The sequence below is a fragment of the Lipophrys pholis genome, assembly GCF_963383615.2.
Source record: "Lipophrys pholis genome assembly, chromosome: 3".
NCBI lineage: Eukaryota > Metazoa > Chordata > Actinopteri > Blenniiformes > Blenniidae > Lipophrys > Lipophrys pholis.
In genome coordinates this window covers 1,009,926-1,026,440 of record NC_137627.1, presented here as the reverse complement: position 1 = coordinate 1,026,440, position 16,515 = coordinate 1,009,926, and the positions used below count along the sequence as shown (strand labels likewise).

Here is a 16,515-nt window from a genome sequence, read left to right as displayed (position 1 = left end):
TTCACTTGGCATTTGTCGCCTCACACTGCAAGATTAAAACTCTTCTTTAAGTTATGATAAAGCCCGTCAATGCTTCCAAATCTTAATGAAAGATTTGAAAAAATAATAAAAAATCTGTCTGTCTTTCCATTTAAAGACCTTGAAAATATAACAGGACTTTAATTACTACAACAATGAATGTTTACAGAAATTCTGACTATTTGTACGGTAATGACTTACAGTATGAGACAGCCATGTGCGGTGAGAATCCAGGAGGCACCCAGCCAAGCTCAGAAGATGCTGAAGCTTTGCCGACAGGTTGTGAGAATCCATCCTCCATTCAGCCTGTGGCGTATCACATGGTCAACAGAAGATACAGCGAGTTCCTCAACCTGCAAACACGCCTCGAAGAAAAAGCAGAACTGCGGAAGCTCATCAAAGGTTGGATTTGGAGAAGCTTATCTCAACTTGTGCTGGTAGACATCGGATCAGAGTTAACCTGTAAACCTTTGGCAGGTGAATTCAGTAGCAGTCTCATTATGTCCACCGCCTGACCAGCACATGGTGGCTTCTTGCCACAAAATATTATGTTTCTATTAAGGATACACAAATACTAGTGTCGGACAGTGGGTCCAAGACTGCATGGAGTACTCGTACTCGTGAAAGCTCAACCTTGTATGTATTACATGATGTCATGCGTCGGCACCGTCGCCCGCTGATATGATATAGGAGAGCAGGAGTGATTGGAGATTCTTTAATACTAAGGAGAATTACAAAAGTAATACCGACTGTAAATGATGTTCATCCAAAATATCAAGAGGAAGAGAAAGATTAGTTAGTACAACAGCAGCAACCCTATCAGCAGAGTTAGCCTGATGTCGCTCAATAATTTAGCTGCTCAGTGGACCCAGGAGGATTTCACTTGGAGCCATGCTACATGCTACATGCTAAAGAGTTTGAGGGCTCACACACCAGTGATGCTACATGCTACATGCTAAAGAGTTTGAGGGCTCACACACCAGCGGTGCTACATGCTACATGCTAAAGAGTTTGAGGGCTCACACACCAGTGATGCTACATGCTACATGCTAAAGAGTTTGAGGGCTCACACACCAGCGATGCTACATGCTACATGCTAAAGTGGGACTGATACGCTCATTAACAGTGAGCTGGGTCTACGTTATACACAGAGCAATGGGTCGGTACATGCTATGCAATGCGCTATGTGTATTGTAGACTGTAAGGCCGTTGGAGGCGCTCGTACTGTTGACATAGAGGCTGCTGTCGGAGGAGATTCGCCGTATCGCAAAACCCTTTGTATATTGTTTTCATATGGAGCATGAATTTGGTTTATGGCATTTATTAAGCACTCTTATCGGGACTCAGTATCTGCATGTAACGGGGCGGCTGTGGCTCGGTTGGTAGAGTAGTCGTCTCCCATTTGGATGGTTGGAGGTTTGATTCCCATCACCTTGATGGCAGCAGCCTCCATTGGCGTGTGAATGTGACGTGTAAAGGGCTTTGAGACTGCTGAAGTGGTTGGAAAGCATGATATATGTGAACTCTAATGACCATTCCTACATCCCAATGCAGTCTACCACCTAGTAGAAATGATTCAGGAGTAGTTGGAGGAACCTGAGGATGACATGGCGTTGGCCTGCCTTTACAATTCCTAAATCTTCATCTGATTAAGCAACAGTGGGATGTATGGGAAGGGTTTCCCCTCTTCAAGCCTTATTGACTTTAAAGGACCAGCTGCTTGCATTTGGTGGTGTAATACTACAGGAAACACTCTGGGATACCTGCTGTTTGCAGTAGAGGGGAACGTGGTCCTCAGGTTCTGGCTTATTGGTTTAGAGAGAGCGAGATGTTTCCAGGTTCTCAGTTAGCGGAGCTCTTCTTTGGAAGTCCTCCCAGTTGGTTGCTATATGGTTGTAACCTGTCTGACTCTTCCAGGTGTGAAAGGCCCAAAGAAGATCTTCCCTGACATGCCGTTTGGGAATATGGACAGTGACAAAATAGAAGCCAGGAAAGGACTCCTGGAAACCTTTCTAAAAGTTGGTGGACTTTGTTCTCAACTTTATCTTCACATTCTTGTTGCTTTGTTGGCTCTTTGGTTTACTCACCTTCTGTTGTTCATTTCAGCAACTGTGCACCATCCCTGAAATAGCCAACAGTGAGGAGATGCAGGAGTTTCTTGCTCTGAACACAGACGCCAGGATCGCTTTCGTCAAGAAACCTTTCATTGTGTCACGCATAGACAAGGTTTGACTCAAAGTATTTCCACCACTGGTTAATATTTGACTTGTTAGGACTACCCATGTTTCTTCATCAATTTGAACAAGATGAAAACAGACTTCTTCAGTTTTTGTGTTATGCATGTCTATGTCAGCGTGTCTGCACATGACTTCTGGACATGGTGGCTATCTGATGGAGGGTGTGTGTGTGTGTGTGTGTGTTTGTGTCTGCAGATTGTGGTGAATGCCATTGTGGACACTCTGAAGACGGCGTTTCCTCGCTCGGAACCTCAAAGCCCCACGGAGGACGAGGTGGAGATCGACGGAGGAAAAATGTCTCTGGACAAGAAGAGCAAGTATGGAAAACAAAAAAGCTTTTAGTTCCTGTTCGCTGTATTCACACACATTCAAACTTCATTGTATCCATCCATCCATCCATCCATCCATCCATCCATCCATCCATCCATCCATCCATCCATCCATCCATCCATCCATCCATCCATCCATCCATCCACCCATCCATCCATCCATCCATCCATCCATCCATCCATCCATCCATCCATCCATCCATCCATCCATCCATCCATCCATCCATCCATCCATCCATCCTTGTAAACAGTCATTTTCTTGTGTTTCTCCAGGTCTCGGCTGAAGTTCCCCAGTAAGAATATGTCCTTCATGAACGGCTCTGACATGAGACCACCAGTTTTGTTCAGTTGGGACCAAACTAACACGGTAACCAGCTGTTGTGGTTCTTAATATATAATGATGGTCACTCCAGCATGCAGTCTAATCAGGACACCGAGACACTCTTGTGATGCTCCGTTCCTCCCCAGGTGTTTAAGGGGACGTCTTTGGAAGATTTGCAGACGTTCATCAGCGAACAGGAGAAACTGTCCGTCGGGACCGAAGCAGAAAGTGACGGCAGTCTGGTGCAGAGAGAAGTCAGAGGCTTTCTGTGTGGAAACGAGAGGGAAAAGCAAATTATTGAGCACGGTAAGAAGTGGACATGGTTGTAGACATGACAATATTGTCAACGCACCCAGTTCACACAACTATAATCCTGTCTTCTAACAATATGAACAACTACCGGCTGGACCGTTCAGTGAACTGAGTTTACAGCTTATCTGCTAACATACACACGGTAACTTGCAGTCATTGGTGGGGATGAACTCCTGCTAGTAAATGCAGTGATGCGTGATAAAATAAGATGTAACAGCAAATAATCTGTGAATGTATAAGGGATCACTGCATGGGCTGGTGTCGCATCTCGTGGTTCATCATTTGAAGGAAACCTAAAAGGAGCGAGTGGCGTTTTCATGTTCTGAAATTGCTTCACTCACAATGTTGTCGTGGAAACGTGGCCTGAGAACGCGCCTGCTGTTGATGAATCACCAGATAACACAAATCGCAGCTCAGTGTCTTTCAAAGGTATTTCAGCAACGTGAAGAGGGAATTGTGTGGAGACTTCTCGGGCCTGGCTCTTCTCCATAACCTCACTGGAGGAGAGGACATGTATGAAGCCACAGTTCAGATGCTGAATGAAAGTTGAGAGGAGAATTGAAATGAAGTTAAATGAGTCCATTGCAACTGAAGGAGCTCAAGCCATGATTGGGAAGGTGAAGGGAGCTGTTGAGGGACTGAAAGGGAACCGGCCAGGTAACCTGTGTCACTTTGCTTTCAGGTAAATGTGACAAAAACTGACCATGTTCACGTCTGCATTTGTCACAATTAGTGTGTTGAACAGCTCATACCTCAGCAGGTTGGCCAATAAACATATATTCTGTAAGTTCCTTAGACATGTGTTTAGTCGTGGTTTGCCTAAATGTGAAAAATGAGTTCTGTTCTATGAATGAAGTGAGTTTTTAAATGTTAATATGTTCTAGACCTTTAACAATCATAAAATATGGACCTTTAAGTTTGAAAAACCTTGTATTACAATATCAAACCCTGAGTGAGATTATTCCAGTTGTGTATTTCCCAACAACTGTGTGATTAAAGAGAAAGACTTGGGGGAAGTACGTAAAAAGCAAAAAAAATAAAACAACATTAGTTCTTTGGAAAACGCTGACGAAGTACCATCTGCAGCTGCTCGTAAAACCAGAGCAATTCTCCAATCTGCAAGCTCAGTGCCCTCACGTGGACTTTGTGTCCGAGAAGACTCAAGGAATTTGTCTGGATAACAAATTAGAAAAGAGGTGCTGAAGTTGGGTGAATAATCCCCGATGGAAAAGTGAAAATGTGGTGGAAATTGAATGTTAACCTCCCGGCGTTTCACTGGTCATCAGTTGTGTTTCCTGGCTTGTCTGGTTTCGTTTTCCTTTGTGTCTGACCAGATCGGTGATTCACTGACTCGCTTCCACTTTACGCTCTGTATTTCATCACAATGCAGCGACGCCATGTGACTGTTGGGAGTCACTCAGCACTTCATCACACCTCCCAGTTTGCTACTCGAGATTAAGAAGCAAACTCACTCCTGCTGCCAAAATGACTTCAAACTAGTGAAATTATTATCTGTCCGTGCAGGAAGTGAATTTTACTTGGCAAGAAATCTTGAAATAAGATTTTTAAATCTAGATTTAAAATCATCCTGTAATAGGACTAAATATAAGTAAGTATCTCTTAAAACAAGCCAAATTATCTGTCAAAGTAGTAAATAGTTTGCTGATATTTGCGTTTACATGGCAACATTTTGAAAACGACGTCTGTTGATGGAAATGGCAGAAACTAGTGCAAAGTGTTGGTTGTTTTTGTATTGAAACTACACTCATGTGTGTGTCAGGAACAATACGACGTGAACACACGAACGTCCAGATAGACAGACCACGAAGTTGGATTATTATTCCGGGAGACTCAACTATAAAACTACCAAGTCCCAGGAGAACATGGACTGGAAGACATGACACTGTGTCCATCTACTCACACGTGTTCAGAAGAACTATCTCCTCCGTCTCCATGGAGACGGTGCCCAAGCTTTTCCAGAAAGTGTAGTTTTTGCCCGTTTACAGGATGACGGAGTCGGAGCGTTGTCATTGGCTCTGAGCAGCGTTTTTATGTAAATGAGCCCAAAACGCAACAGAACTTTGGCGATTTCACTTGAAACAAAAGATGGTGGCCAAAGATCCCTTAGTGTGTCTGTTCTGTTTATTTAATCAATTATATGAGCTGAATCTTTCGTTCAGTGGCGTTTATGTGCATTTAGACGTTTGAGTCTTCACAAGTCCGTATTTGATTCTGTTTCTGAAACGAATCTTTGAGGGAAATTCATCAGTTTTTAGGTGTGAATAAACCTGTGCTGGAAAAGGCATCGCTCGGATCCCTAGAGTTGCCTTATTGCCCCACACTTTGAGAACCTGATTGTGGATGACGTGCTGTAGACCTTGTAGTATCCAAGTCAAACCACATGGGGGCAGTATTAATACACATAAGAAGCAATGGTCATCATATGGCTTGTATCACTCTTGAGACAGCTTGTTTTTACACCTTACATAACACAGGCATTTGTCTGTCAGCGTGCTGACCCCACGCCTGAGATACTATCAGTATCTGCTCTAATCTTCATCTGTGTTCATCTCTGCATGTGTGTGTTCTTTGTGTGCATGTGCACGTGGCGACCTCAGGCTCGGAGACGGCGCTGGCCGAGGTGGCGCTGAACATCCTGTGTTTGCTGATGAAGGAGCAGTGGAGCTGGCTGTGCACCGAAAACATCCAGAAGACCATCCGGCTGCTGTTCGGGACCCTCATCAACAGGTGACGTCACACGACTCCCAAGTGCTCCGAAGAAAAGCTCAGCGCAGAGTTTAGAGCTTCTGAGGCCTGATTTAATCCCTTTGGTGCATTCTGAGTAAGTCCTATTACCTGATGCAGGGATTTCCAACCTTTTTTCTTCTTCTTGAGGGACCCAAATGTTCACAGTTCTTAACCTCAGTGGTTTCATACGCTGTCTCGGGTGCCTCAGCTTGCAGTTTCAAACTTTCATTCTCCAGTTTTTATTCTGTTTTTACCACAAAATAAGCATTTAACACTATTTTAGTCTATTTCTCTAAATAAGACATGTTCTCTGTAACTCTCTTGGTGCACTCCGATTCATCTTTCTCTTTAGACAAGTGCCCCGCCATTTTTCCTCCCGCTGCTTACACCTTTAATGAAAAGACTTAATAGACCTACACATTGGAATACTTGCTATACCCCATAAAGCAGGGCTGTCAAACACACTTTACTTTAGCAGCCCAGTTCCATCACGAGTTGGCTGGTCCTGTAAAACGGTGCCGAATTTTAACTTTAAAGGAGACATATCATGCTTTTAAATCCTTCCTTTTTACATATAAATCATACAGTTGTGGTCTATACAACGCGAAACTGCAATACTTGGGTCTGAATTCCTCATTATTAGAGCTCCACAGGCCCCTTTTCAACCCCTTTTCTGATGCGCTTCTGAGAGCAACTCGTTTTGGGGCGGTCTCTTCATACCCCGCCTCCTCTCCAGGTTGCAGAGGTGACACTCGGTTCAACTCCACCCTGTTCGGCCATCTTTGTAGTTTGATAGAACAGATACAATTATCTAGCGGCGCAGAAACTTTATATTCACACATTATTTACAAAATGTCAACAAGGGAAGATTTGTCCATCCAGCCATACATGTTGGAGCCAGAGTCGGACCCGGCGGAGTGAGATGAAAATGACCATGATGCACCTGAAGAACAACGTCTTCATATGGATGTAACGCAATGGTGTGTTACTATATTTACACTAACTTCTCCATCCATGCCCACTACTACAATACTGCCTGTATTACAACGACTATTTAACACAGAAGTTACATTCTAATCTAAAACGAGCACACAGCGCTAACATATGAAGACGGTGCAACTGCTAATGCTAACAAAACAATGACAGGGACGTCTTATCATCACACTTTTTAGCGTTATATACAGCTTACCGAAGTGCTCTGTTCGTCGTCTCCATAGATAGAAGGAACTGACCGCTCAATCAGACCAAGTCTTTCGGCAAATCCTTCTTTATACTGGCGGAGGTTGCTGAAGCAGTCGTCCTTAAAGTGATTCGCGCACACAAAAATGACCTTACCCACAGATGTGGGTACATTTCTGTGAAAAATAAAACTCAACCAGGCACTTGGAAAAGGTTCTGATGCTGGGAGACGGTGTAACGAAGCTTGTGGGTTACTACATCCAACAACCGAACATTTCGACTTATCCTCTCGTAACTTCGGTTGGACTACAAAATCGCAGCGAGAAACAAAAATGGCGGATTGCTCGAAACGTCGATGTCCTAATTTGGCAGTTCCGCTGAGAATACTGTGACGTCATTGTTCAAAAAACGTAATAGAGAATAGAAAAATCGAAACCGATCGCAAAATATGACCAAAACAGAATATAAAGATATCAACGGAGCACCTGAAGAGACTACTTTGAACTTTTCTGTACTTCTAAACACTCTAAATATACACCAAAATGCATTTAAGGGCTAAAAAAGTGGATTTAGCATGATATGTCCCCTTTAATGTTTTTCTTTGAAAATGTTTATATTTTCACCAAAATCTAACAATTACTACCAAAAAAACCTCCAATCTCAAAAGGCCAAATTTGATGAAACTTTCTGCTGCAAAATACGAGGAAATGTCCCCAGAAACCTTTTACACACTCCGACAGCAGGACTTTGAGGCTGTGGGGGACACACACTTCATTTGCCTTATATACAGTGGGATTGTTTTGAATTAATAATTAAAAAATTCTATTGAATGCTAAATTGTACCACAACTCCCAATACTGAAAAAAAGTTATATTTTTTAGAGAAAACTCCAGTTAATAAGGCAGTTGCACCTTCTTTGGCATTAACAGCCACAACCAAACACTGAACAACTCTCACATCTCACACAACTTTTCTTTTCCTCCTAAAATGTTGGTAATCATGATCTAGTTGCCGATGCTAACATCGCTCCAAACATGCTGGCGTTCTGGAGGATCATGTTCAGATGGATCATGTTCAGGAGATCATGTTCAGATGGATCATGTTCAGATGGATCGTGTTCAGGAGATCATGTTCAGATGGATCATGTTCAGATGGATCGTGTTCAGGAGGATCGTGTTCAGATGGATCGTGTTCAGATGGATCGTGTTCAGATGGATCGTGTTCAGGAGGATCATGTTCAGGAGGATCATGTTGAGATGGATCATGTTCAGATGGATCGTGTTCAGGAGGATCGTGTTCAGATGGATCGTGTTCAGATGGATCGTGTTCAGATGGATCGTGTTCAGATGGATCATGTTCAGGAGGATCATGTTCAGGAGGATCATGTTGAGATGGATCGTGTTCAGATGGATCATGTTCAGATGGATCATGTTCAGATGGATCGTGTTCAGATGGATCAGGTTCAGATGGATCGTGTTCAGGAGATCATGTTCAGGAGGATCATGTTCAGATGGATCATGTTCAGGAGGATCATGTTCAGGAGGATCATGTTCAGGAGGATCATGTTCAGGAGGATCGTGTTCAGATGATGGCTCACCAGGAACACAGTCAGAACACAGCTGAGACAAAGAATACTAATTAATGCCTTATTCTCCTTTTAAAGAAAATACGAATGACTAATTGGTCTTTTCACATAAATTTCCTAACGAACTTGTATTATCAGTGATCAGGTGGACGGCTACTTGTTCAGCCAGCCAGTCACTCGCTTCCCTACTAGATCGAGACAAATTGCTGCATCCAGAGACTCTTGTACCGCCACTGATATCCACCTTCCATGTTCACACTGAGATGTTGTTCAATGAGCTTTTGGCTCTGCTGGTTTCACATTCTCGCCTTCAGGCGTTGCTCTGTCACATTAGAATCCCACTGTGCACTGCAGTTCTCTAGATAGTACTCTGGATAGTATTAGACTATCAGACTATCAGACGTTTGGACCAGCAGAGTAAGCAAGAGGTTGCTTGGTAGTCTCACTGCTCAGTGGATCCAGGAGAATTTTTACTTTGAGCCGTGCTACATGCTACATGCTACATGCTACATGCTAAAGACACCAGCGATGCTCCATGCTACATGCTAAAGAATTTCAGGGCTTACACACCAGCGATGCTGCATGCTACATGCTAAAGACACCAGCGATGCTACATACTAAAGAGTTTCAGGGCTCACGCACCAGCGATGCTACATGCTACATGCTAAAGAATTTCAGGGCTTACACACCAGCGATGCTGCATGCTACATGCTAAAGACACCAGCGATGCTACATACTAAAGAGTTTCAGGGCTCACACACCAGCGATGCTCCATGCTACATGCTAAAGAATTTCAGGGCTTACACACCAGCGATGCTGCATGCTACATGCTAAAGACACCAGCGATGCTACATCCTAAAGAGTTTCAGGGCTCACACACCAGCGATGCTACATGCTACATGCTAAAGAGTTTCAGGTCTCACACACCAGCGATGCTACATGCTAAAGTCACCAGCGATGCTACATGCTAGATGCTAAAGACAGCAGTGATGCTACATGCGACACATGATTAAAGTAAGACTGATACAAGATGGCGGCGCCTGTGCCGGCTGTGGCTGTAAGGACTAACGACAAGAAGGCGATTGTCCAGGACCGCTTCCTCTCCTCCCCTCAGGCAGGAGGAACCGCAGCCTGAGATGTAAAACTGCCAGGTTCAAGAACTGCTTTTTTTTTCTCACCGCCATCCGTCTTTTAAACAGAGGACTGGAAATACTTATTTATTCTTCTGTTTTAACCCATTTCCACTTATTTATTCTTATTTTATCTAAGGTACTTTTTGTGTGTTTTTATCCTTGACCCTGCATCAAAATTTCATTCTGCAGTGCATCTCTGATGTAAATTGTCAGAATGAAAATTAAAGTTATCTATCTATCTATCCATCCATCCATCCATCCCTCCCTCCCTCCCTCCCTCCCTCCCTCCCTCCCTCCCTCCCTCCATCCCTCCATCCATCCATCCATCCATCCATCCATCCATCCATCCATCCCTCCCTCCCTCCCTCCCTCCCTCCCTCCCTCCCTCCCTCCCTCCCTCCCTCCCTCCATCCCTCCCTCCCTCCCTCCCTCCCTCCCTCCCTCCCTCCCTCCCTCCCTCCCTCCCTCCCTCCCTCCCTCCCTCCATCCATCCAGAGTGTGAACCAGCAGAATATAATCTGGGAGTCGTGACACTCTGGAACAAACATTGTTGTTATTGTCCATCGACTCACTCATGAACTGAAGAAGTGTTTTTCCACGGCCGATGTGCGTGCGCTCAGCAGCAGCAGCGTCTCCACCGTCTTTACAACGAGACGAGGAACAAGCATTTCCAAATAATTAGCATTGTTGCCCATCTACTTATTTTACAAAAGTTCCACCTCGGGAGCTCTTTCCAAAATGTGCTCTTCTGTTTTCAGTGGCTCCAAGCACTGTTGTCGTGTAAATAGATGCCTAAAATGCAACACCAGTTCAGTAATTTCCCTTTAAATTATTGAGGTGTAAACAGGCCATAAGAGGTGTGTTGCTTTAGGTGGAAACCTTCGAGGAACCCTTGGAAGCCATGAACGTTACTTGGACACATCCAACCTCTCTAAATATTGTTGAAAACCTGATACAGCTCCTTATCGGTTGAAGCATCCACTCGCAGGCGAGAGGAACACAGCAAGGTGCTGAAGGCTGCTCAGGCGTTAAAAGACGCACAGTTTTTGTCTTTAATGCCATTAGTCTATGTGTACACATGCATGTCTGGCCTCAAGGAGAAGGCAGTTTGTTGCAGGTTGGTGTCGCGCCCGCTGCCTGTAAACCAAACACGCAGACAATGTTCTCAGGTTCTAGTGTTTGTACTGTGACCTCACGCTCCCTGGGGTGTCAGTACAAGAATATCGCCGCCTCATATTGACAGGGGCTTCCTCTATTTTAAGAGTTTGCAGTGTGACAGGCCTGGTGCTTTTGTTTGGCCTCGGCTATATTGAGCAGCTCCCAGCGTGCCAAGTATCTCCTTCAGCGAGATGTGAGATGTGTGATTCACAACTTCAGACATGAAAAAACATTGCAAAGCATCAAAACAACAATTGTGAAAGTCTTGACCTACAAGAGCAAGTTCACATGGACGTAGAGTGATTCAGGCAGGGTGAACCCTCTGTGAGCACGAGATGGATTCAACTCTACTCAGTTTTATTAATATAGCGCCAAATACCAGAGTCATAAAACCATTCCACCTGAGCATGCAGTATAGATTATAGTGTTATAGTATAGAGTATAGTTATAGTTACAGTATAGATTATAGTGTTATAGTATAGAGTATAGTTATAGTTACAGTATAGATTATAGTGTTATAGTAGAGTATAGAGTATAGTTATAGTGATAGTATAGATGATAGTGTTATAGTATAGAGTGTAGTTATAGTTATAGTTACAGTATAGATTATAGTGTTATAGTATAGAGTATAGTTATAGTGATAGTATAGATTATAGTGTTATAGTATAGAGTATAGTTATAGTTACAGTATAGATTATAGTGTTATAGTATAGAGTATAGTTATAGTGATAGTATAGATTATAGTGTTATAGTATAGAGTATAGTTATAGTGATAGTATAGATGATAGTGTTATAGTATAGAGTATAGTTATAGTATAGATTATAGTGTTATAGTATAGAGTATAGTTATAGTTACAGTATAGATTATAGTGTTATAGTATAGAGTATAGTTATAGTGATAGTATAGATGATAGTGTTATAGTATAGAGTATAGTTATAGTGATAGTATAGATTATACTGCTCTCCACCACAGACTCAGCATAGTGTAGCAGATGTTGAAGGACCTCAGCCTCCTCAGAAACTAGAGGCGGCTTTAGCCTTTCTTGTAAAGAGCTTCAGTGTTCTAACCCCAGTCCAGAGTATTGTCTATGTACCCCTCTAGATATATATAGTCTGCCATAATGTCCACACGGTCTCCCTGGCTGGAGACAGAGGACACAGACCCTGGTCCTCCTCAGGTCCACCAGATCCTTGGTTGTCAGATTGAGCTGCAGATTGTTCTGCTCACACCAAGTGACCATGTTGTCCACTGCTTCTCTGTACTCAGTCTCCTCACTGCTGCTGATACATCCAAATACTGCAGTCATCAGAACGTGTCTGGGGCTGAGGTGCAGCAGCTGGACGCTGGTGTAGAGGGTGAAGAGAAAGGGGATCTGTGATTGGTTGCTGACCACCCTTCCTGACACAGTCCAGCAGATGGGAGGGGTGGAGGAGGTCCAGGTGAGGCTTTCTGAAGGGCCGGAGTTTGTTCCTTTACCCCTGTGATCAGCCTCTGGAACTGGAACTGTTGAAGCTGTTGAATTGTTGTTTTGTTCTTTGAAAAAGAAAGAAAAAATCTGAAATTTGTTTTGATGACAATTACTTTTCATTTAATTTCGAATACGTCTAGTCATTTATTTTACCTTCCATTTATTCGGTCTTTGTCATGATCTCATGTCAAATTTAAAAAGCTTTGACGTGTCGAAGTTGGTGTTGGTCGTCAGTACTTGTACTGAATCACCCTGGCTCTGTTGTATGCTGTATATCTTTTCAGAGTATTTATTCTTTTTCATAAACTGGTCCACAAAGGCTAAAAGGAGCATTGTTGTACTTTGAATGACAGGATATGTCAAGCGCTTTAAAGTTTTCATCGAAGCTGACAGTCGTTTGGTGGTAATCCAGTGGAAGATGCCGGCAGCAGAAACTTTATCCGTGCAAACTTCCAACCGTAGTGCATGCACGTCTGTCAGAACTGAACTTAAACTCCGGCATCAATGAAGTGTGTGTGTGTGTGTGTGTGTGTGTGTGTGTGTGTGTGTGTGTGTGTGTGTGTGTGTGTGTGTGTGTGTGTGTGTGTGTGTGTGTGTGTGTGTGTGTGTGTGTGTGTGTGTGTGTGTGTGTGTGTGTGTGTGTGTGTGTGTGTGTGTGTGTGTGTGTGTGTGTGTGTGTGCCCGCCCAGGACAGGTCTGGTTGGAAAAGCCGGCTCTCTGCTCCTATAAATGGCGTGAAAAGCAGAAGCTCTGGTTTGGGAGACGTCTGGAAAGAGGACAGTTTAAGATGAATATAGTCTCTCTCTGTTTGACAGCGGTCTGGAAGGAAAAAGCAGCTGCAGCCAGATTGTTGTCGGTAGCTGCTTTTACATGGACACAAATAATGAGAATGAAAGAATCAGTGGGATGAAAAAGCTTCACGAGAACACATCTTTCAAAAGACTGTGGGTCCATTCAGAGCGCTGACCCAGTAGACCAGAGGGCTGGTCTGTGGCCATCCTTAATCCGACCACAGCCCAGGTCCAAACAATTCTGATCAGGTCTCAAACATAGAACTGTCTTTTCCAGATCAGAGTCTGAACAAGGAGAATATTTATTTGGTGTTTCAGTTTTTCTTTTTCTTTTTTAATACAAAAATCTTGAATGGTCAATCTAACAAATCCACCTTCAGTCCTGGATCCTGCAGCAAAGTAAATCTGGACATGGATCAGGTGAGCAGGTCAAGAAATGCCGACCTCATGGTGAGACTGATGAGCTGAGTAGATGGGGTGATAATATTGGTGCACATGAACTCGCCCCGGACAATCTGGACCTTTTCACATTTGTTGTTGCCATCCATCATGGATGGATGGATGGATGGATGATAGATGGATAAAGGGGTTGTGTGAGGTGGAAACAAGGCAACAACAAATGGGAAATAACATTTATATGTTACATTGAACCAATGAATTTACATTGAAGGTCTGATGTGATGTACAATAGCTCACGGTTGAAAAAACCATGGTGGATCCCATCCATCCATCCATCCATCCATCCATCCATCCATCCACCCACCCACCCACCCATCCACCCACCCATCCATCCATCCATCCATCCATCCATCCACCCACCCACCCACCCATCCATCCATCCACCCACCCACCCACCCATCCACCCACCCATCCATCCATCCATCCATCCATCCATCCATCCATCCATCCATCCACCCACCCACCCATCCACCCACCCATCCACCCACCCACCCATCCACCCACCCATCCATCCATCCATCCATCCATCCATCCACCCATCCATCCATCCATCCATCCATCCATCCATCCATCCATCAGGAAGTGGTTGTATAGATGCAGAATCCACCATGAGCTATTTTGCATCAGTTCAAACCTAAACATGATCTTCCTCCGTTCACATGTAACACATACATGTTATTTCACATTTGTCGTAGCCGTGCTGTCATGGGCCCGCTTTGTGAAACACGCTCTCTCATCACACCTGTACATCCTGATGTTCTTTCTCCTCATCGGTTCTCAACCGTTTTTTATTTCCCCAAACTTCCCGTGGCGTCCTTCCTCTGCGTATTTTTCACTGCACCTGTCCTCCATTGACACCATTCTTTATTTTTACTCCCTAAAAATGGCATATTAATACTTCTATAAACAATTCAAACTGTACCACAAGCCCATGGTGACAGCTTGATGGTGGAGGTGAGGATGAAGAGGAGCACAGAGGATTTAAGCGCTGTCAACAGTTGTCAGACAAAACGCTCTCGCTCTCTGTCTTCTTCTGGTCGCTGCGGCGCTGCCTCTGCTGCGCTGTTAATTAATACCCAGGGATCTCCGTCTGACATCCAGCGGCCTGCTTGGGTTTCAGCAGCGGCCAACAGCAAGTTGTTTGGCTTCAGTCAGAGTGGTTTCTGTCTCACTGCTGCACTATTTAGCTCATGACCACATTGTGGCATTTGGACGGAACCCTGAAGATGTGGCCAGAGCTTCAATGTTAAAAACTCAGGTTTTTCTAAGTACTCCAGTTTACTCCTCCAGACGCTACTTGCTTTATAATGAGAGTTTCTCAGCGTCATTGCAGTCCAGCCGCCTGTTTCGAGGTTAATGCAGGTGGATCACCTCACAGCTCAGGAGCACGCTGAGTCCAAGAACATCAGTCCAGCATGCTCAGGTGGTTTTTCAGGTAATTTCCAAGATGATGTTTTAGAGAGTCAAAAGAACACTTTGTCAACAGATGCTTTGCATAAGCAGTAATAACACCAGGCACCAGGTTTTTAACTTTACAAAAACAAAAGTATTTTCAACACCCTGTGTGTCATAGTTGTGATGGTATTTCTTCAGTCAAAAACATAAATGAGCGAGAGATGGACAGAGAAAAGATCAAAATCAAGCAATTTTTTGATAAGTTTAAAAAAAAAATGCTAAGAGGTGAGGACTCATTCAAAACCCTGTTTACGTAACGTTTCAAGTGAAAACATGACGGTTTTGCGTCAGAAATAGTTTGTATTCACTCGGCAGCGTTGTGAAAACGATGTTCGTCTACAAGGTAACAGCAGCAGTACTGAACACCATGTAGTTTTATGTTGGGCCACTAGTGGGTGCTGTTGCTTTTTTGTAATGAAACCATACACAGATGCATGCAGAGAACAAGACGCTTTAAACATTAGCAATGGAGAACATGGACATTCGTATGGACGAACAGCACAGTTGTTATTACGGTGAATCTCAGCTATTAAACTAGCGAGTCCCAGGAGAGTCTGGACGGGGAGTCATGATACTGGAAGCAAGCACGGTTGTTATTGTCCATCGTGGACGACCACAGTAGCTGTGTTGCCATCGTCAACAAGGAGACGGGCTCTGAGTTTCCAGGAAGTCTCGCTTTCGCCTGTCTTCATTCCAGAATCGGAGCGTTTTACTCCTTTGGAGATGTTCTCAAACTGTGGAGTTGTCAGTGGCTCTGAGCACCGCTGTGTCGTCTAAACCGACTGAAAGTGGTCAGAAAGTTTTGCTTTTCAACTTGAGGTCTTGTAAACAAGGCCTCAATTTCAATTGGATTACTTTTCAAGGTCTTACTAAAATAGGAAAAGCTCTCTTGTCTGTAATTCACCTCTGAAGGAACCCCAGCACTTGCTGTACGCTGGAGAATGGTATGTCGCTCCATGCTGCTGTCATGTTGAGCAGATCCATATGTCAGGCCTGTTTAACCACATCATGCTGATCCTTCGTCTGCTAGTTTGCCGCCAATTGTCTCAACCAACAAGGCAAAGATTTGCTCCACTGAACGAGGTCAAACCCTCTGGCCTGCAGGGGTGAACGTGTAGCAGCACATGTTTAATTGAACATATAAGTATGTAACAGCAAACATGTGTCCTGGTCTGGGAACAAGGATATTTTTAGATCTTCTCGCTGCTGCTTTTCCAAAAATGTATTACTTCAGACATGTTTTGTTTGGAACCTGTGGCTGACTTTACATGTGCCAGAGTACATTTTTATCTTGTTGACATAACAGAGGTTGTTACGCTT

At 43.9% G+C, this 16,515-nt stretch overlaps 1 protein-coding gene across 1 annotated transcript in view; it reads left to right on the top strand.

Moving 5' to 3' along the window:
* Positions 1 to 16,515, top strand: part of snx19b (sorting nexin 19b) — a 54,182-nt gene that overhangs the window by 16,178 nt on the left and 21,489 nt on the right. The window contains exons 5-11 of the mRNA XM_080459856.1: positions 222 to 420; positions 1,936 to 2,036; positions 2,125 to 2,244; positions 2,451 to 2,572; positions 2,858 to 2,951; positions 3,053 to 3,212; positions 5,837 to 5,966. Of these exons, the coding sequence (XP_080315982.1) occupies positions 222 to 420; positions 1,936 to 2,036; positions 2,125 to 2,244; positions 2,451 to 2,572; positions 2,858 to 2,951; positions 3,053 to 3,212; positions 5,837 to 5,966 (926 nt within the window). The remainder of the gene's footprint in view (positions 1 to 221; positions 421 to 1,935; positions 2,037 to 2,124; positions 2,245 to 2,450; positions 2,573 to 2,857; positions 2,952 to 3,052; positions 3,213 to 5,836; positions 5,967 to 16,515) is intronic.